Below are 23,145 nucleotides of genomic sequence, written 5' to 3'. Positions count from 1 at the left end.
TCCCCCCGTATCTCCCCATAGACACCCCATAGTGCCCCATAGAGTCCCATAGACACCCCATATCCCCCATATCCCCCATATACATCCCATAGAGCCCCATATCTCCCCATAGACACCCCATATCCCCCCATATCTCCCCATAGACACCCCATATACCCCCATATCTCCCCATAGAAACCCCATATCCCCCCATATCTCCCCATAGACACCCCATATTGCCCCATAGGAACCCCATAGACACCCCATATCCCCCCATATCTCCCCATAGACACCCCATAGTGCCCCATATCCCCCCATAGACACCCTGTAGCACTCCATAGAAACCCCATAGTGCCCCATAGAGCCCCATAGACACCCCATAGTGCCCCATAGACACCCCATAGAGCCCCATAGACACCCCATAGTGCCCCATAGACACCCCATAGAGCCCCATAGACACCCCATAGTGCCCCATAGACACCCCATAGAGCCCCATAGACACCCCATAGTGCCCCATAGACACCCCATAGAGCCCCATAGACACCCCATAGTGCCCCATAGACACCCCATAGTGCCCCATAGACACCCCATAGAGCCCCATAGACACCCCATAGTGCCCCATAGACACCCCATAGAGCCCCATAGACACCCCATAGTGCCCCATAGACACCCCATAGAGCCCCATAGACACCCCATAGTGCCCCATAGACACCCCATAGAGCCCCATAGACACCCCATAGTGCCCCATAGACACCCCATAGAGCCCCATAGACACCCCATAGTGCCCCATAGACACCCCATAGTGCCCCATAGACACCCCATAGAGCCCCATAGACACCCCATAGTGCCCCATAGACACCCCATAGAGCCCCATAGACACCCCATAGTGCCCCATAGACACCCCATAGAGCCCCATAGACACCCCATAGTGCCCCATAGACACCCCATAGAGCCCCATAGACACCCCATAGTGCCCCATAGACACCCCATAGAGCCCCATAGACACCCCATAGAGCCCCATAGACACCCCATAGTGCCCCATAGACACCCCATAGAGCCCCATAGACACCCCATAGAGCCCCATAGACACCCCATAGTGCCCCATAGACACCCCATAGTGCCCCATAGACACCCCATAGAGCCCCATAGACACCCCATAGAGCCCCATAGACACCCCATAGAGCCCCATAGACACCCCATAGTGCCCCATAGACACCCCATAGTGCCCCCATACCGCAGTCCATGCTGTGGGTCCCGATGGCGCTGCAGACCCGCGGCATCAGCTCGGCGTGGGGCAGGAGCTACGAGGGAAGCTGCCCCATAGCACAACATAGAGCCCCATAGACACCCCATAGAGCCCCATAGACACCCCATAGAACCCTATAGAGCCCCATAGGAACCCCATAGAGCCCCATAGATCCCTATAGAGCCCCACAGACACCCCATAGAGCCCCATACACCCCATAGAGCCCCATAGGGACCCCATAGACACCCCATAGAGCCCCATAGATCCCTATAGAGCCCCATAGACACCCCATAGAGCCCCATAGAGCCCCATAGACACCCCATAGAGCCCCATAGAAACTCCATAGAGCCCCATAGACACCCCATAGAGCCCCATAGACACCCTATAGAGCCTTATAGAGCCCCATAGACACCCCATAGAGTCCCATAGATCCCTATAGAGCCCCATAGACACCCCATAGAGCTCCATAGAGCCCCATAGACACCCCATAGAGCCCCATAGACACCCCATAGAGCCCCATTGGAACCCCATAGAGCCCCATAGACACCCCATAGAGCCCCCTAGATCCCTATAGAGGCCCATATCCCCTCATAGACGCCCCATATCACCCCATACAGCCCCATAGAGCCCCATAGACACAACATATAACCCCATAGGGCCCCATAGACACCCCATATCCCCCCATAGACGCCCCATATCCCCCCATATCACCCCGTAGAGCCCCATATCCCCCCATAGACACCCCATATCCCCCCATATCACCCCATAGACACCCCATATCCCCCCATAGACACCCCATATCCCCCCATATCACCCCATAGACACCCCATATCCCCCCATAGACACCCCATATCCCCCCATATCACCCCATAGAGCTCCATATCACCCCATAGACACCCCATATCACCCCATAGACACCCCATAGATCCCCCATATCCCCCCATAGACACCCCATATCCCCCCATATCACCCCATAGATCCCCCATAACCCCCCATAGACACCCCATATCACCCCATAGACACCCCATATCCCCCCATATCCCCCCATATCACCCCATAGGGCCCCATAGACACCCCATATTCCCCCATATCACCCCATAGACACCCCATATCCCCCCATAGACACCCCATATCCCCCCATACAGCCCCATAGACACCCCATATCACCCCATAGACAACCCATATCCCCCCATAGACAACCCATATCCCCCCATATCACCCCATAGAGCCCCATATCCTTCCATAGACACCCCATATCCCCCCATAGACACCCCATATCCCCCCATATCACCCCATAGATACCCCATATCCCCCCATAGATCCCCCATAACCCACCTGGCTGATGGGCAGATTCGTCAGATACCCAAAAACGGTGGAATTCTCCTCAAAATCCTCCACCAATGGGAGAGCAGGGAGCAGCAGGGACAGAAGCTGGAACAGACCCATAGAGACCCATAGGGACCCATAGGGACCCATAGAGACCCCATAGGGACCCATAGAGACCCCATAGAGACCCATAGAGACCCCATAGAGACCCATAGAGACCCCTAGAGACCCATAGGGACCCATAGGGACCCATAGGAACCCCATAGGGACCCATAGAGACCTATAGGGACCTATAGAGACACATAGGGACCCATAGAGACCCATAGGGACCCATAGAAGACCCATAGGGACCCATAGAGACCCATAAAGACCCATAGAGACCCATAGGGACCCATAGGGACCCATAGGGACTCATAGGGACCCATAGGGACCCATAGAGACCCATAGAGACCCATAGAGACCCATAGGGACACATAGAGACCCATAGGGACCCATAGGAACCCCATAGGGACCCATAGAGACCCATGGGGACCCACAGGGACCCATAGAGACCCATAGGGACCCATAGAGACCCATAAGGACCCATAGAGATGCATAGGGACCCATAGAGACCCATAGGGACCCATAGAAGACCCATAGGGGCCCATAGAGACCCATAGGGACCCATAGAGACCCCATAGAGACCCATAGGGACCCATAGAGACCCATGGTGCCCCATGAAGCCCCATAGAACCCCATAGGGACCCTATAGTGCCCCATAGAGACCCATAGACATCCCATAAGACCCACATAAGGACCTCCCTACCCCATAGGACCCCTATATCCCCCCATAGGATTCTCATATCCCCCCATAGACACCCATAGAGCCCCATAGACACCCCATAGGCACCCCATAGAGCCCCATAGACACCCCATAGAGCCCCACAGAGCCCCATAGACACCCCATAGAGCCCCATAGACACCCCATAGAGCCCTTTAGACACCCCATATGCCCCCATAGACACCCCATAGGGCCTCATGTCACCCCATATAACCCCATAGACACCCAACAGACCCCCATAGAGCCCCATAGACACTCCATAGAGCCCCATAGAGACCCTATAGAACCCCATAGAGCCCCATAGAAACCCCATAGAACCCCATAGGACTCCATAGACCCCATAGAGACCCCATAGGACCCTATAGGACCCCATAGGACCCCATAGAACCCCATAGAGCCCCATAGAACCCCATAGAGACCCCATAGGACCCTATAGGACCGTATAGACCCCATAGAACCCCATAGAGACCCATAGAGACCCATAGAACCCCATAGAGCCCCATAGACCCCATAGGACCCCATAGAGATCCATAGAGACCCATAGAGACCCCATAGAGCCCCATAGAACCCTATAGTGCCACATAGTGCCCCATAGAGCCCCATATACCCCCATAGAGCCCCATAGACACTCCATAGATCCCCACAGACACCCCATAGAGACCCCATAGAGCCCCATAAAACCCCATAGACTCTAATAGAGCCCCATAGACACCCCATAGAGCCCCATAGACACTCCATAGATCCCCATAGACACCCCATAGAACCCCATAGAGCCCTATAGACCCCATAAACCCCCATATTGACCCCCATAGAGCCCCATGGACCCTTATAGAACCCCATAGAGCCCCATAGAGCCCCATATCCTTCCATAGACACCCCACAGAACCCCATAGACACCCCATAGAGCCCCATAGACACCCCATAACACCTCATTAGAGCCCCATAGATCCACTTAGGGCTCCATAGACACCCCATAGAGCCCCATAGACACCCCATAGACCCTCATAGAGCTCCATAGGAACCCCACAGAGCCCCATAGATCCCCATAGAGCCCCATAGCACCCCATATACCCCCATAGAGCCCCATAGCACCCCATATACCCCCATAGAGCCCCATAGACACCCCATAGAGCCCCATAGACACCCCATAGAGCCCTGTAGACCCCATAAACCCCCATATTGACCCCCATAGAGCCCCATAGACACCCCATAGAACCCCATTAAACCCCCCTACAGCCCTCATTGGTCAGTTTAGGCCACGCCCCCTTCCCCAAGCCGCACCCCCCCCCATTACCATAAACCACGCCCCCTAATTACCATAAACCACGCCCCTTCCGGTATCCCCGCCCACCAGCCAATCAGCTCTTTAGCCCCAACCCGGAAGTCCCGCCCCCTTACTTCCTCATCCGTCATGGCCGCCCGGTGTCTGACCAATGAGGCGCAGGCGTTGTCCCGGGCCCGGTTTGGCCCCTCCTCCTTCAGGGCTCGACCAATCACAGCCAGCCCCGGCCACGCCCTGGGGGCGGGGTTAAGGACAAAAGGGGGCGGGGCTTCATGTGTGTGTGACTTGTGATTGGTTGGGGCTTGTAAGGGGGCGGGGCTTAAGGCTTTGAGTGACAGGACGAAGGGGGCGGGGCTTAAACCAAAGGGGGTGGGGCTATAGAAGAAGCTTGAATGTGATTGGGTGGTGCTGAATGAAGGGGGAGGGGCTTAATGCGTCATAATGGAAGGGGTGGGGCTTGGAATGGGGGGCGGGGCTTAATTCGGGTGGGCGGGGCTAAAGACAATGGGGGCAGAGATTTAGCCAATAGAAATGAGCCTTGGTTAAAGGGGCGGGGCTTAAGGCAAGTGGGCGGGACTTAAGACAATGGGGGGCGGGGCTTCAGCCAATAGAAATGAGCCTTGGCTAAAGGGGCGGGGCTTAAGGAAAAGGAGAGTGGCTTAGGCCAAGTGGGCGGGGCTTAAGACAATGGGGGCTGAGCTTCAGCCAATAGGATGGAGTCAGAGATAAAGGGGGCGGGGCTATAGAAAAGTGGGCGGGGCTTAAGCGAAGGTGGGAGGGGCTTGAGACAATGGGGGGGAAGCTACAGCCAATAGGAATGAGCCTTGGGTAAAGGGGCGGGGCTTAAGGGGGCGGGGCTTAAACAATGGGGGCTGAGGCTACAGCCAATAGAATAAAGTCATGGCTAAAGGGGCGGGGCTTAAGGAAAGGGGGCGGGGCTTAAGACAATGGGGGGGCAGAGCTTCAGCCAATAGAATGAGACCATAGCTAAAGGGGCGGGGCTTAAGGAAAGGGGGCGGGGCTAAAGCCATGGGGGCGGGGCTTAAGACAATGGGGCAGAGATTCAGCCAATAGAAATGAGCCTTGGCTAAAGGGGCGGGGCTTAAGGCAAGTGGGTGGATCTTAAGACAATAGAGGGCAGAGCTTCAGCCAATAGAAATGAGACCAGAGCTAAAGGGGCGGGGCTTAGGGCAAGTGGGTGGAGCTTAAGACAATGGGGGGCTGAGCTTCAGCCAATAGAATGAAGCTATGGATAAAGGGGGCGGGGCTTAAACCAAGGTGGGCGGGGCTTAAGAGGATGGGGGCTGAGCTAGAACCAATAGGAATGAGCCTTGTCTAAAGGGGGTGGGGCTTCAGCCAATAGAATGAGGCCATAGCTCAAGGGGCGGGGCTTAAGGAAAGGGGGCGGGGCTAAAGCCATGGGGGCGGGGCTTAAGACAATGGGGGCAGAGCTTCAGCCAATAGAATGAGCCTTGGCTTAAGGGGGGTGGGGCTTAAGGAAAGGGGGAGGGGCTTAAACCAAGGTGGGCGGGGCTTAAGACAATGGGTTTCAGACCTTCAACCAATAGAATGAAAGCAGGGTTAAGGGGGCGGGGCTTAAGGCATGGGGGCGGGGCTAAAGCCGAGTGGGCGGGGCTTGAGACAATGGAGATTGGACCTTCAGCCAATAGGAACGGGCCTTGTCTAAAGGGGCGTGGCTTAAGGAAAAGGGGTGTGGCTTAAGACGAGTGGGGCTTAAGACAATGGGGGTGGAGCTTCAGCCAATAGGATAAAGCCTTGGCTTAAGGGGCGGGGCTTAGGCTATGGGGGCGGGGCCAAATCCAAGTGGGCGGGGCTAAACCCAAGTGGGCGGGGCTTAAGACAATGGGGTTGACCTTAAGCCAATGTAAACGCGCCGTGACCAAAGGGGGCGGGGCTTATGATAAAGGGGCGTGGCTTAAGCCAAGTGGGCGGGTCTTGTCGCCATGGATACGCCCCCAAAGCGACGCCATTGGCCGCCAGCCGTCCAATGCTGTACAAGGCGTTGCTCCTGACTTCCGGGTCCGGGTCGTGGGCGGAGCTTCGTGCCAGGGCTGGACCAATCAGAGGGAGGAGTTTGGAGGCCACGCCCCCCGGGAGGTGCTGGCCGACCTCACCCAACATGGCCGCCGCCCACGAGCGTTGAGCTGCGTCGCCGCTCTATGACGTCATCAAAAGGGGCGGGGCTTAGGGAGAGGGGGCGGGGCTAAAGGGGGTTCCATAGGGAGCTATGGAGACCCATAGGGACCTATAGGAACCCCATAGAGACCCATAGGGACCCATAGAGACCCATAGGGACCCCATAGAGACCCATAGAGACCCCATAGAGAGCAATGGGGACCCCATAGAGACCCATAGGGACCCCATAGAGACCCCATAGAGACCCATAGGGACCCCATAGAGACCCATAGAGACACATAGGGACCCCATAGAGACCCCATAGAGACCCATAGGGACCCCATAGAGACCCATAGAGACACATAGGGACCCCATAGGTGCACATAGAGACCCATAGGGACCCATACAGACCCATAGGGACCCCATAGAGACCCATAGGGACCCATAGAGACACATAGGGACCCATAGGGACACATAGAGACCATATAGTGACCCATAGAGACCCATAGGGACCCATAGGGACCCATAGGGACACATAGGGACCCATAGGGACACATAGGGACCCATAGAGACCCATAGGGACACACATAGAGACCCATAGACACCCCATAGGGACCCATAGAGACCCCATAGAGACCCATAGACACCCCATAGACAACCATAGAGACCCATAGGGACCCATAGAGACCCCATAGAGACCCATAGGGACCCATAGAGACCCCATAGAGACCCATAGGGACCCATAGAGACCCCATAGAGACCCATAGGGACCCCATAGGGACCCATAGAGACCCATAGGGACGCATAGGGACCCCATAGGGACCCACAGGGACCCATAGGGACCCATAGAGACCCATAGGGACCCATAGAGACCCATAGGGACCGATAGAGACCCCATAGAGACCCATAGGGACCCCATAGAACCCAATAGGGACCCATAGAACCCCATAGGAGCCCCATAAAACCCCATAGAGCCCCATAGAACCCCATAAAACCCCATAGACTTTAATAGAGCCCCATAGGCACCCCATAGAGTTTCAGACACCCTACAGAGCCCCATAGACTTTAATAGTGCCCCATAGACACCCCATAGAACCCCATATCCCCCTATATGACCCCATAGAGCCCCACAGACATCCCGCACAGCCCCATAGAGTCCCATAAGGACCCCAGAGAACCCAATAAAAACCATTAGAACCCTATGGGAGCCCCAGAAAACCCCATAGAGTCCCATGGAGCCCCATAGACACCCCATAGAACCCCAAATACACCCCATAGTGCCCCATAGATACCCCATAGAACCCCATAGACCTTAGAGACACCCCATAGACTCCTCATATCCCCCCATAGATACCCTATAGAGCCACATAGACACCCATAAAAGCCCCATAGACCCCTATAGAGTACCACAGTCACCCCATAGAGCCCTATAGATCCCCATAGGGCCCCATATCCCCACATATACACCCCATAGAAACCCCATATCCCCCCATATCCCCCCATAGAAACCCCATATCCCCCCATAGACACCCCATAGTGCCCCATAGAGCCCCATAGGAACCCCATATCCCCCCATAGACACCCCATAGAGCCCTATAGACACCCCATATCCCCCCATAGACACCGTATAGTGCCCCATAGACACCCCATAGTACCCCATAGTGCCCCATAGAGCCCCATAGAAACCCATTATCCCCCCATAGGGACCCCATAATGCCCCATATCCCCCCATATCTCCCCATAGACACCCCATATCCCCCCATAGACACCCCATATCCCCCCATAGACACCCCATATCCCCCCATATCCCCCCATAGACGCCCCATATCCCCCCATAGACACCCCATATCCCCCCATAGACACCCCATATCCCCCCATATCCCCCCATAGACACCCCATATCCCCCCATATCCCCCCATAGACACCCCATATCCCCCCATATCCCCCCATAGACACCCCATATCCCCCCATATCCCCCCATAGACACCCCATATCCCCCCATAGACAACCCATATCCCCCCATAGACAACCCATATCTCCCCATAGACACCCCATATCCCCCCATAGACACCCCATAGTTCCCCATAGAGCCCCACAGGGACCCCATAGTGCCCCATAGAACCCCATAGGAACCCCATACAGCCCCATATACATCCCATAGAGCCCCATGTCTCCCCATAGACACCCCATATTGCCCCATAGGGACCCCATAGGGACCCATAGACACCCCATATCCCCCCATAGGGACCCCATAGAGCCCCATAGACACCCCATATCCCCCCATAGTGCCCCATAGACACCCCATAGTACCCCATAGAAACCCCATAGTGCCCCACAGAGCCCCATAGTACCCCATAGACACCCCATAGTGCCCCATAGAGCCCCATAGTACCCCATATAAACCCCATAGTGCCCCATAGAGCCCCATAGGAACCCCATATCCCCCCATAGACACCCTATAGTGCCACATAGACACCCCATAGAGCCCCATAGACACCCCATAGTGCCCCATAGAAACCCCACATCCCTCCATAGACACCCTATAGTGCCCCATAGGGACCCCATAGAGCCCCATAGGGAACCATAGACACCCCATATTCCCCCATAGACACCCCATAGTGCCCCATAGAACCCCATAGAAACCCCACATTCCTCATATACATCCCATAGAGCCCCATATCTCCCCATAGACAACCCATATTGCCCCATAGGGACCCCATAGAGCCCCATAGGGACCCATAGACACCCCATATCCCCCCATAGAGCCCCATAGACACCATATTCCCCCATACACACCCAATAGTGCCCCATATCCCCCCATAGTGCCCCATAGACACCCCATAGTACCCCATAGACACCCCATAGTTTCCCATAGAGCCCCATAGAAACCCCATATCCCCCCATAGACACCCTATAGTGCCACATAGACACCCCATATCCCCCCATAGACACCCCATATCCCCCCATAGACACCCCATATCCCCCCATATCCCCCCATAGACACCCCATATCCCCCCATAGACACCCCATAGTGCCCCATATCCCCCCATAGACACCCCATATCCCCCCATATCCCCCCATATCCCCCCATATCTCCCCATAGACACCCCATATTGCCCCATAGGAACCCCATAGACATCCCATATCCCCCCATATCTCCCCATAGACACCCCATAGTGCCCCATATCCCCCCATATCCCCCCATAGACACCCCATATCCCCCCATATCTCCCCATAGACACCCCATATCCCCCCATAGACACCCCATAGTGCCCCATAGAGCCCCATAGACACCCCATATCCCCCCATATCTCCCCATAGGGACCCCATAATGCCCCATATCTCCCCATAGACACCCCATAGAGCCCCATAGACACCGTATAGTGCCCCATAGACACCCCATAGTACCCCATAGAGCCCCATAGACACCCCATATCCCCCCATAGACACCCCATAGAGCCCCATAGAGCCCCATATCCCCCCATAGACACCCCATAGTGCCCCATATCCCCCCATATCTCCCCATAGACACCCCATAGTGCCCCATAGAGCCCCATAGGGACCCCATAGACACCCTATATCTCCCCATAGACACCCCATAGAGCCCCATAGAGCCCCATAGACACCCCATATCCCCCCATATCCCCCCATATCCCCATACCGCAGTCCATGCTGTGGGTCCCGATGGCGCTGCAGACCCGCGGCATCAGCTCGGCGTGGGGCAGGAGCTACGAGGGAAGCTGCCCCATAGCACAACATAGAGCCCCATAGACACCACATAGAGCCATATAGACACCACATAGAGCCACATAGAAACCCCATAGAGCCCCATAGAACCCCATAGGGACCCCATAGAGCCCCACAGACACCCCATAGAACCCCATAGAGCCCCATAGATCCCTATAGAGCCACATATGGACCCCATAGAGCCCCATAGACACCCCATAGAGCCCCATAGATCCCTATAGAGCCTCATAGACACCCCATAGAGCCCTATAGAGCCCCATAGAAACCCCATAGAGCCCCATAGAAACCCCATAGAGCCCCATAGAAACTCCATAGAGCCCCACAGAGCCCCATAGATCCCTATAGAGCCTCCTAGACACGCCATAGATCCCCATAGAGCCCCCATAGAGCCCCATATAGCCCCATAGCACCCCATAGATCCCTATAGAGCCCCATAGACACCCCATAGAGCCCCATAGACACCCCATAGAGCCCCATAGATCCCTATAGAGCCCCATAGGAACCCCATAGAGCCCCATAGAGCCCCATAGACACCCCATAGGGACCCCATAGAGCCCCACAGACACCCCATAGAACCCCATAGAGCCCCATAGATCCCCATAGAGCCCCACAGACACCCCATAGAGCCCCATAGACACCCCGTAGAGCCCCATAGACGCCTTATAGAGCCCCATAGAGTCCCGTAGACACCCCATAGAGCCCCATAGACACCCTATAGAGCCTTATAGAGCCCCATAGAGTCCCATAGACCCACACAGAGTCCCATAGAGCCCCATAGACACCACATAGAACCCCATAGGGCCCCATAGACACCCCATATCCCCCCATAGACACCCCATAGAGCCCCATAGCGCCCCCTAGATCCCTATAGAGGCCCATATCCCCCCATAGACGCCCCATATCCCCCCATATCACCCCATAGAGCCCCATAGACACCCCATATCACCCCATAGACACCCCATATCCCCCCATAGACACCCCATATCACCCCATAGAGCCCCATAGACACCCCATATCCCCCCATAGACACCCCATATTCCCCCATATCACCCCATAGAAACCCCATATCCCCCCATAGACACCCCATATCCCCCCATAGAGCCCCATATCCCCCCATAGACACCCCATATCCCCCCATAGCACCCATAGATGGCGGGTCTTAATTCACCCCATAGACACCCCATATCCCCCCATAGACACCCCATATCACCCCATAGATCCCCCATAACCCACCTGGCTGATGGGCAGATTCGTCAGATACCCAAAAACGGTGGAATTCTCCTCAAAATCCTCCACCAATGGGAGAGCAGGGAGCAGCAGGGACAGAAGCTGGAACAGACCCATAGAGACCCTATAGGGACCCATAGAGACCCATAGGGATCCATAGAGACCCATAGGGACACATAGGGACCCATAGAGACACATAGGGACCCATAGGGACCCATAAGGACCCATAGAGATGCATAGGGACCCATAGAGACCCCATAGAGACCCATAGGGACCCATAGAGACCCATAGAGACCCATAGGGACCCATAGAGACCCCATAGAGACCCATAGGGACCCATAGAGACCCATGGTGCCCCATGAAGCCCCATAGAACCCCATAGGGACCCTATAGTGCCCCATAGAGACCCATAGACATCCCATAAGACCCTCATAAGGACCTCCCTACCCCATAGGACCCCTATATCCCCCCATAGGATTCTTATATCCCCCCATAGAGCCCCATAGAGCCCCATAGACACCCCATAGAGCCCCATAGAGCCATACAGACACCACAGACACTTCATAGAACCCCATAGAGCTCCATAGACACCCCAATGACCCCCATAGAGCTCCATAGGGACCCCATAGAGCCCCATAGAACCCTGTAGTGCCCCATAGAGCCCCATAGACACCCCATATACCCCCATAGACAACCCATAGGGCCTCATGTCACCCCATATAACCCCATAGACACCCAATAGACCCCCATAGAACCCCATAGACACCCCATATCCCCCCATAGACACCCCATAGAGCCCCATAAGACCCCATAGACACTAATGGAGCCCCATAGTCACCCCATAGAGCCCCATAGACACTCCATAGATCCCCATAGAACCCCATATCACCCCATAGAGCCCCATAGACACTCCATAGATCCCCATAGAACCCCATATACCCCCATAGAGCCCCATAGACACCCCATATAACCCCATAGAGTCCCATAGAGCCCCATTAAATCCCCCCTACAGCCCTCATTGGTCAGTTTAGGCCACGCCCCCTTCCCCAAGCCACACCCCCTCATTACCATAAGTAACCACGCCCCCTAATTACCATAAACCACGCCCCTTCCGGTATCCCCACCCACCAGCCAATCAGCTCTTTAGCCCCAACCCGGAAGTCCCGCCCCCTTACTTCCTCATCCGTCATGGCCGCCCGGTGTCTGACCAATGAGGCGCAGGCGTTGTCCCGGGCCCGGTTTGGCCCCTCCTCCTTCAGGGCTCGACCAATCACAGCCAGCCCCGGCCATGCCCTGGGGGGGGGCGGGGTTAAGGACAAAAGGGGGAGGGGCTTTGTGTGTGTGTGTAATGTGATTGGTTGAGGCTCATAAGGGGGCGGGGCTTAAGGCTTTGAGTGACAGGACAAAGGGGGCGGGGCTTAAGCCAAGGGGGCGGGGCTATAGAAGGAGCTTGAGTGTGATTGGATGGTGCGGAGTGAAGGGGGAGGGGCTTAATGTGTCATAATGGAAGGGGTGGGGCTTGGAATGGGGGGGCGGGGCTTAATTCAAGTGGGCGGGGCTTAAGACAATGGGGGGCAGAGATTTAGCCAATAGAAATGAGCCTTGGCTTAAGGGGCGGGGCTTGGACCATGGGGGCGGGGCTTAAGACAATGGAGGGCAGAGCTTCAGCCAGTAGAATGAGACCAGAGCTAAAGGGGCGGGGCTTAGGGCAAGTGGGTGGAGCTTAAGACAATGGGGGGCGGGGCTTCAGCCAATAGAATGAGGCCATAGCTAAAGGGGCGGGGCTTAAGGAAAGGGGGCGGGGCTTGAGACAATGGGGGGAAGCTACAGCCAATAGAAATGAGCCAGAGCTGAAAGGGGCGGGACTTTGGCCATGGGGGCGGGGCTAAAGACATGGGGGCGGAGCTTAAGACAATGGGGGGGCTGAGCTTCAGCCAATAGAATGAAAGCAGGGATAAGGGGGCGGGGCTTAGCGCATGGGGGCGGGGCTAAAGCAGAGTGGGCGGGGCTTGAGACAATGGGGTGGAAGCTGCAGCCAATAGGAATGAGCCTTGGCTACAAGGGCGGGACTTAGGCTCTGGGGGGTGGGGCCTAAACAAAGTGGGTGGGGCTTAAGACAATGGGGTGGACCTTAAGCCAATAGAAATGCGCCGTGACCAAAAGGGGCGGGGCTTGTGATAAAGGGGCGTGGCTTAAGCCAAGTGGGCGGGACTTGTTGCCATGGATACGCCCCCAAAGCGACGCCATTGGCTGCCAGCCGTCCAATGCTGTACAAGGCGTTGCTCCTGACTTCCGGGTCCGGGTCGTGGGCGGAGCTTCGAGCCAGGGCTGGACCAATCAGAGGGAGGAGTTTGGAGGCCACGCCCCCCGGGAGGTGCTGGCCGACCTCACCCAACATGGCCGCCGCCCACGAGCGCTGAGCTGCGTCGCCGCTCTATGACGTCATCAAAAGGGGGCGGGGCTTAGGGAGAGGGGGCGGGGCTAAAGGGGGTTCCATAGGGAGCCATGGAGACCCCATAGGGACCCCATAGAGAGCAATGGGGACCCCATAGAGACCCATAGGGACCCATAGTGACCCATGGGGACACATAGGGACCCCATAGAGACCCATAGAGACCTATAGAGACCCATAGGGACCCATAGAGACCCATAGGGACCCCATAGAGACCCATAGGGACCCCATAGAGAGCAATGGGTGCCCCATAGAGACCCCATAGGGACATCATTAAGACCCATAGTGACCCATAGAGACCCATAGAAACACATAGAGACCATATAGGGACCCATAGAGACCCATAGGGACCCATACAGACCCATAGGGACCCATAGAGACACATAGGGACACATAGGGACCCCATAGAGACACATAGGGACACAGAGACCCATAGGGACCCCATAGAGACCCCATAGAGAGCAATGGGGGCCCCATAGAGACCCCATAGGGACATCATTAAGACCCATAGTGACCCATAGAGACCCATAGAAACATATAGGGACCCATAGAGACCCATAGGGACCCATACAGACCCATAGGGACACATAGAGACCCATAGACACCCCATAGAGTCCCATAGACCCCATAGACACACCATAGACACCCCATAGACACCCCATAGAACCCCATAGTGCCCCATAGAACCCCATAGAGCCCTATAGACACCCCATAGAGCCCCATATCCCCCCATAGGGCCCCATATCCCCACATACACACCCCATAGAGCCCCATAGAACCCACATAGACACCCTATAGACCTCCATAGAGCCCCATAGACACCCCACAGAACCCCATAGACACCCCATAGAGCCCCATAGACACCCCATAGAACCCCATACCCCCCTATAGGACCCCATAGAGCCCTATATCCCCCCATAGACACCCCATATCCCCCCATAGAGCCCCATAGACCCCCATAGTCACTCCATAGAGCCCCATAGACACCCCACACAGCCCAATAGAGTCCACATACACCCCATAGAGACCCATAAGGACCCCACAGAACCCAATAGACCCCTAGAACCCCATAGGAGCCCCAAAAAACCCCACAGAGCCCCATATGGACCCACAGCACCCCATAGAACCCCATAAAACCCCATAGACTTTAATAGAGCCCCATAGACACCCCATAGAGTCACATAGACACCCTATAGAGCCCCATAGACACCCTATAGAGCCCCATAGACACCCCATAGAACCTCATATCCCCCTATATGACCCCATAGAGCCCCATAGACACCCCGCACAGCCCCATAGAGTCCCATAAGGACCCCAGAGAACCCAATAAAAACCATTAGAACCCTATAGGAGCCCCAAAAAACCCCATAGAGTCCCATGGAGCCCCATAGACACCCCATAGAACCCCAAATACACCCCATAGTGCCCCATAGACACCCCATAGAACCCCATAGACCTTAGAGACACCCCATAGACTCTTCATATCCCCCCATAGATACCCCATAGAGCCCCATAGACACCCGTAAAGGCCCATAGAGACCCATAGACCCCTATAGAGTACCACACTCACCCCATGGAGCCCTATAGATCCCCATAGAGCCCCATAAGGCCCCATATACCCCCATAGGGACCCCATAGAGACCCCATAGACACCCCATAGAGTCCCATAGACACCCCATAGAGTCCCATAGACACCCCATAGACACCCCATTGAGCCCATAGAGCCCCACAGACACCCCATAGACACCCCATATCCCCCTATATGACTCCATAGAGCCCCAAAGACACCCCATAGAACCCCATATCCTCCTATAAGACTCCATAGTGCCCCATAGACACCCCATAGAACCCCATAGAGTCCCATAGAACCCCTTATCCCCCTATATGACCCCATAGACACCCCATAGAGCCCCATAGAAGCCACATAGAACCCCATAGAGCCCCACAGACACCCCATAGAACCCCTTATACCCCTATATGACCCCATAGACACCCCATAGAGCCCCATAGACACCTTATATCCCCCCATAGACACCCCATTTTCCCCAATAGGGCCCCATATTCCCCCATAGACACCCCATATCCCCCTATAGAGACCCCATAGAACCCTATAGACACCCCATAGAGCCCCATAGACGTACCTTAGTGCCCCATATCCCCCCATAGAGCCTCATAGAGCCCCATAGGGACCCCATAGACGCCCCATATCCCCCATAGACACCCCATAGACACCCCATTGAACCCAATAGACACCACATAGACCCCCCATAGACACCCCATATCACCCCATAGACACCCCATAGAGCCCCATATCCCCCTATAGGACCCCATAGAGCCCTATAGACACCCCATAGAACCCATATCCCCTATATGATTCCATATAGCCCCATAGACACCCCATATCACCCCATAAACTTCCATAGACCCCCCCATAGAACCCCATAGACCCCCATAGACACCCCATAGAGCCCCACAGATACCCCATAGACACCCCATAGAGCCCATAGACACCCCATATCCCCCCATAGACACTCCATATCCCCCATAGACACCCCATAGAGCCTACAGACACCCCATAGAGCTCCATAGACCCCCCCTAGAGCCCCATAGAAGCCCCATAGAGACCCATAGAGACCCAATAGAACCCCATAGAGCCTCATAAACACCACATAGAGTCCCATAGAGCCCCACAGACACCCCATATCCCCCTATATGGCCCCATAGAGCCCCATAGACACCCCATAGAACCCATATCCCCCTATATGACTCCATAGAGCCCCATAGACACCCCATATCACCCCATAAACTTCCATAGACACCCCATAGAACCCCATAGACCCCCATAGACACCCCATAGAGCCCCATAGACACCCCATAGACACCCCATAGAGCCCCATAGATACCCCATAGACACCCCATATCCCCCCATAGACACTCCATTGAGCCTATAGAGCTCCATAGACACCCCATATCCCCCTATATGACCCCATAGAGACCCATATCACCCCATAGAGCCCCATAGACACACACCCCCCCCTTAAGCCCCGCCCCCTTTACCAGGCAGCCAATCAGAGTGGGCAATACATCCTGGAAGGCCTCGCTCCAGGCCCCGCCCCCTTGCGAAGCTCCGCCCACCGCCGCCAGCCCCTCCCCCGCCAGCTCCCGCAGCTCCGCCATTGCTTCAACCTGATTGGATGAGAGAAGAGAGAGGGGCGGGGCTAAAGGAGGCCACGCCCACTGCCATATTAAGCCCCATAGGGACCCCATAGAGCCCCATAGACACCCCATAGAGCCCCATAGGGAACCCATAGAGCCCCATAGACACCCCATAGAGCCCCATAGGGTCCCATAGGCACCCCATAGAGCCCCATAGGGAACCCATAGAGCCCCATAGACACCCCATAGAGCCCCATAGGGAACCCATAGAGCCCCATAGGGACCCCATAGAGCCCCATAGGGTCCCATAGGCACCCCATAGAGCCCCATAGGGAACCCATAGAGCCCCATAGACACCCCATAGAGCCCCATAGGGAACCCATAGAGCCCCATAGGGACCCCATAGAGCCCCATAGGGAACCCATAGAGCCCCATAGAGTCCCATAGATACCCCATAGAGCCCCATAGAACCCCATATCCCCCCATAGACACCCCATAGAGCCCCATAGGGTCCCATAGGCAACCCATAGAGCCCCATAGGGAACCCATAGAGCCCCATAGACACCCCATAGAGCCCCATAGGGAACCCATAGAGCCCCATAGGGACCCCATAGAGCCCCATAGGGAACCCATAGAGCCCCATAGAGTCCCATAGATACCCCATAGAGCCCCATAGAACCCCATATCCCCCCATAGACACCCCATAGAGCCCCATAGGGACCCTATAGTGCCCCATAGAGCCCCATAGACACTCCATAGTAACCCATAGAGGCCCATAGGAGCCTCATAGACACCCCATAGCGCCCCATAGAGCCCCATAGGGACCCCATAGAGCCCCATAGGGTCACATATCCCCCCATAGACACCCTATAGAGCCCCATAGGGTCCCATATCCCCCCATAGACACCCCATAGTGCCCCATAACCACCCCATAGGGACCCTATAGTGCCCCATAACCACCCCATAGAGCCCCATAGAGCCCTATAGAGACCCATATCCCCCATAGACACCCCATATCACCCCATACAGCCCTATAGACACCCCAGAGCCCCATAGTGCCCCCATAGGGACCCCATAGAGCCTCATAGGGACCCTATTGTGCCCTATAGGGATCCCATAGAGCCCCATAGGGTCCCATATCCCCCCATAGGCACCCCATAGTGCCCCATAGAGCCCCATAGGGGCCCCGCAGTACCCCACAGTACCCCATAGAGCCCCATAGGGACCCCATAGTACCCCATAGAGGCCCATAGGAGCCCCATAGACACCCTATAGTGCCCCATAGCGCCCCATAGACAACCCATATCCCCCTATATTCCCCCATATCCCCCCATAGAGACCCTATAGTGCCCCACAGAGCCCCATAGACACTCTATAGTACCCCATAGAGGCCCACAGGAGCCCCATAGACACCCCATAGCGCCCCATAGGGACCCCATAGGGTCACATATCCCCCCATAGACACCCCATAGAGCCACATAGGGACCCCATAGAGCCCCATAGAACCCCATATCCCCCCATAGACACCCCATAGAGCCACATAGACACCCCATATCCCCCCATAGACACCCCATAGAGCCCCATAGGGTCACATATCCCCCCATAGACACCCCATATCCCCCTATATTCCCCCATATCCCCCCATAGAGCCCCATAGGGACCCTATAGTGCCCCACAGAGCCCCATAGACACTCCATAGTACCCCATAGAGGCCCATAGGAGCCCCATAGACACCCCATAGAACCCCATATCCCCCCATAGACACCCCATAGAGCCCCATAGGGTCGCATGTCCCCCCATAGACACCCCATATCCCCCTATATTCCCCCATATCCCCCCATAGAGCCCCATAGGGACCCTATTATGCCCCACAGAGCCCCATAGACACTCCATAGTACCCCATGGAGGCCCATAGGAGCCCCATAGACACCCTATAGTGCCCCATAGCGCCCCATAGACACCCCATATCCCCCTATATTCCCCCATATCCCCCCATAGACACCCCATAGAGCCCCATAGACACTCCATAGTACCCCATAGAGGCCTATAGGAGCCCCATAGACACCCTATAGCGTCCCATAGCGCCCCATAGACACCCCATATCCCCCTATATTCCCCCATATCCCCCCATAGAGCCCCATAGAGACCCTATAGTGCCCCATATTGATCCCATAGAGCCCCATAGACACTCCATAGAGCCCCATAGGCACTCCGTAGTACCCCATAGTGCCCCATTGTGGCCCATAGAGCCCCATAGGCATTCCATAGTACCCCATAGTGGCCCATAGAGCCCTATAGTGCCCCATAGAGCCCCATAGACACCCCATAGAGCCCCATAGGGACCCTATAGTGCCCCATAGAGTCCCATAGGAACCCCATAGTGCCTTATAAAGCCCCATAGATACCCTATAGAGCCTTATAAACACCTATAGTGCCCCAGAGAGCCCCAGAGACCCTGTTGTGCCCCATAGAGCCCCATAGGGACTCTATTATGCCCCATAGAGCCCCATAGACACTCCATAGTACCCCATAGTGCCCCATAGACACCCATTGTGTCCTAAGCTCCGCCCCCTTCCACCTTAAGCCCCGCCCACCTCCTCATCGTCGTCATTATCTTCATCCTGGAAGCAACGGATCTGCGAAAAGAGCCCCAAAACGCCTTAAAAACACCCTAAAATGAGCTAAAATGACCCAAAATCCATCAAAGTGACCCCAAAATCCATTAAAATGGCCCCAAAATCCATTAAAATAGCCCCAAAATCCATTAAAATGGGCCTAAATTGGGCCCTATATGAAGCCCCGCCCCTTTATTAAGCCACGCCCCCTTTCCTTAAGCCACGCCCACAAAGTTAAACCACGCCCATTTATGCAAATTGATCCCATTAGCCCACACGCATTGGTTGCCATATAAGCCATGCCTTCTTTATGCAAATCACACCCTAGTTTGCATATAAGTCCCACCCCCTATGCAAAACACCTTAATTTGCATGTTTCTGCCCCCATCGCATTATACCACGCCCCTATATGCAAATCATGCTCCTAATTTGCATGTCCCCGCCCTTATTGCATTAGGCCCCATCCCTATATGCAAATCATGCTCCTAATTTGCATGTCCCCACTCTTATTGCATTAGACCTTGCCTCTATATGCAAATCAAGCCCCTAATTTGCATGTCCCCGCCCCTTTTGCATCATGGCCTTGCCCCTCTATGCAAATCACGTTTCTAATCTGCATGTCCACACCCCCTTCGTATTAGACCCCGCTTCTATATGCAAATCACACTCCTAATTTGCATGCCCACACCCCTTTTTGCATTGGGCCCCGCCCCATATGCAAATCAAGACCCTAATTTGCATGTCCATGCCCCCTTTGCTTCATGGTCCCACCCCTATATGCAAAGTACGCCCCTAATTTGCATGCCCACGCTTCCATTGTATTATGCCCCGCCCCTATATGCAAATCATGGTCCTAATTTGCATGTAGATGCCTTTGTTGTATTAGGCCATGCCCCTATATGCAAATCATGCTCTACTTTGCATGCCCACTCCCCCTTTGTATTAGACCCCGCCCCTATATGCAAATCACACTCCTAATTTGCATGTCCCCGCCCCCACTGCATATAGACAACACCCCTTTATGCAAATCACTCCCTAATTTGCATGCCCACACCTCTGCTGTATTAGGCCACGCCCCTAAGATGCAAATCACGCCCCTAATTTACATATCCCCACCCCCATATGCAGATCACGCCCTAATTTGCATGTCCCCGCCCCCTCACCTTGCCGTTGATGACGTCAGCCATGAGGCAGCCAATGGCGTGCAGGATCTGGGGGTTGGGGGCGGGGCTTAGAGCCCCATTGAGTTCAATGAGCCCGGCCCTCGTTGGCTCCGCCCCCTTTTCCTTCCTCAGCGCCTCCATTAGAGCCAATAGGGAACGGCCTGACCCCAAAAAGGGACAAATTAGACCCAAAATCCACCCCATAGATTCCTATGGGCCCTATAGAGTCCTATGAGGCCCTATAGATCCCAATGGGGCCCTATAGATCCCAATGGGGACCCATAGATCCCAATGGGGCCCTATAGATCCCAATGGGACCCCATAGAGTCCTATGGGGCCCTATAGATCCCAATGGGACCCTAAATCACCCCATAGAGCCCTATGGGGCCCTATAGAGTCCTATGGGGCCCTATAGATCCCAATGGGGCCCCATAGATCCCAATGGGACCCCATAGAGCCCTATGGGACCCTAAATCACCCCATAGATCCCAATGGGGACCCATAGACTCCCATAGACCCAATGGGACCCCAAAGTTGCCCCATAGATCCCAATGGGGACCCATAGACCCCAATGGGGCCCCATAGATCCCAATGGACCCCAAAACTGCCCCATAGAACCCTATGGGACCCCATAAAACCCGCCATAGACCCCCAAGTGGCCCCATAGAGCCCTATGGGGACCTATAGAGTCCTATGGGGCCCCATAGATCCCAATGGGGCCCCATAGATCCCAATGGGACCCTAAAATCCACCCCATAGAGCCCCATGGGGACCTATAGAGTCCTATGGGGCCCTATAGATCCCAATGGGGCCCCATAGATCCCAATGGGACCCTAAATCGCCCCATAGACCCCAATGAGACCCCAAAATTGCCCCATAGACCCCCAAGTGGCCCCATAGAGTCCTATGGGGCCCCATAGATCCCAATGGGGTCCTATAGATCCCAATGGGACCCCATATCACCCCATAGATCCCAATGGGACCCTATAGAGTCCTATGGGGCCCTATAGATCCCAATGGGGCCCCATAGATCCCAATGGGACCCCATAGAGCCCTATGGGGACCTATAGAGTCCTATGGGGCCCTATAGATCCCAATGGGGCCCCATAGAGTCCTATGGGGCCCTATAGATACCAATGGGAACCTAAATCGCCCCATAGATCCCAATGGGACCCTAAATCGCCCCATAGATCCCAATGGGACCCCATAGATCCCAATGGGACCCTAAATCGCCCCATAGATCCCAATGGGGACCCATAGATCCCAATGGGACCCCAAAATTGCCCTATAGATCCCAATGGGGCCCCATAGATCCCAATGAGGTCCTATAGATCCCAATGGGACCCCATATCACCCTATAGATCCCAATGGGACCCTAAAATCCACCCCATAGAGCCCCATGGGGCCCTATAGAGTCCTATGCGACCCCATAGATCCCAATGGGACCCTAAATCGCCCCATAGACCCCAATGCGGCACTGAATAGCCCCATAGAACCCAATGGGACCCCATAAAACCCCCCACAGACCCCCAAGTGGCCCCATAGACCCCAATGGGACCCTAAATAACCCCATAGACCCCAATAGGAACCTAAATAACCCCATAGATCCCAATGGGATCCCCATATCTCCCCATAGATCCCAATGGGATCCCCATATCTCCCCATAGATCCCCCTTTCCCACCCCATAGACCCCAATGAGCCCCTTAAATCCCCCCTATAGGCACAAATGAGACCCCAAATCCCCCCATAGACCCCGATGGGATCCACAAATGGCCCCATAGAGCCCAATGGGGCCCCATAGATCCCAATGGGACCCTAAAATCCACCCCATAGACCCCAATGGGACCCCAAAATTGCCCCATAGATCCCAATGGGACCCTAAATAACCCCATAGACCCCAATGGGACCCCATAAAACCCCCCACAGACCCCCAAGTGGCCCCATAGAGTCCTATGGGGACCCATAGATCCCGATGGGGCCATATAGATCCCAATT

General features: G+C 55.3%; 1 protein-coding gene across 4 annotated transcripts in view; it reads right to left on the bottom strand.

The window, feature by feature from the left end:
- IPO4 (importin 4) overlaps nucleotides 1-23,145 on the bottom strand; it is a 75,021-nt gene that overhangs the window by 10,939 nt on the left and 40,937 nt on the right. For 3 of the 4 annotated variants that reach the window (XM_085534947.1, XM_085534950.1, XM_085534949.1), the window contains 7 exons: nucleotides 21,150-21,310; nucleotides 19,966-20,007; nucleotides 17,273-17,401; nucleotides 6,626-6,831; nucleotides 4,770-4,887; nucleotides 2,561-2,656; nucleotides 1,214-1,280 (listed from right to left, as the gene is read on the bottom strand). In XM_085534947.1, coding sequence (XP_085391073.1) covers nucleotides 1,214-1,280; nucleotides 2,561-2,656; nucleotides 4,770-4,887; nucleotides 6,626-6,831; nucleotides 17,273-17,401; nucleotides 19,966-20,007; nucleotides 21,150-21,310 — 819 coding nt within the window. The remainder of the gene's footprint in view (nucleotides 1-1,213; nucleotides 1,281-2,560; nucleotides 2,657-4,769; nucleotides 4,888-6,625; nucleotides 6,832-17,272; nucleotides 17,402-19,965; nucleotides 20,008-21,149; nucleotides 21,311-23,145) is intronic. The other variant, XM_085534948.1, reaches the window with a different exon arrangement.

The sequence above is a fragment of the Coturnix japonica genome, unplaced genomic scaffold, assembly GCF_054131305.1.
Source record: "Coturnix japonica strain WE unplaced genomic scaffold, WE-NBRP24 Scf104, whole genome shotgun sequence".
Lineage (NCBI taxonomy): Eukaryota > Metazoa > Chordata > Aves > Galliformes > Phasianidae > Coturnix > Coturnix japonica.
The sequence above is the reverse complement of the archived record's forward strand: the minus strand, read 5'-3'. Positions and strand labels throughout refer to the sequence as shown.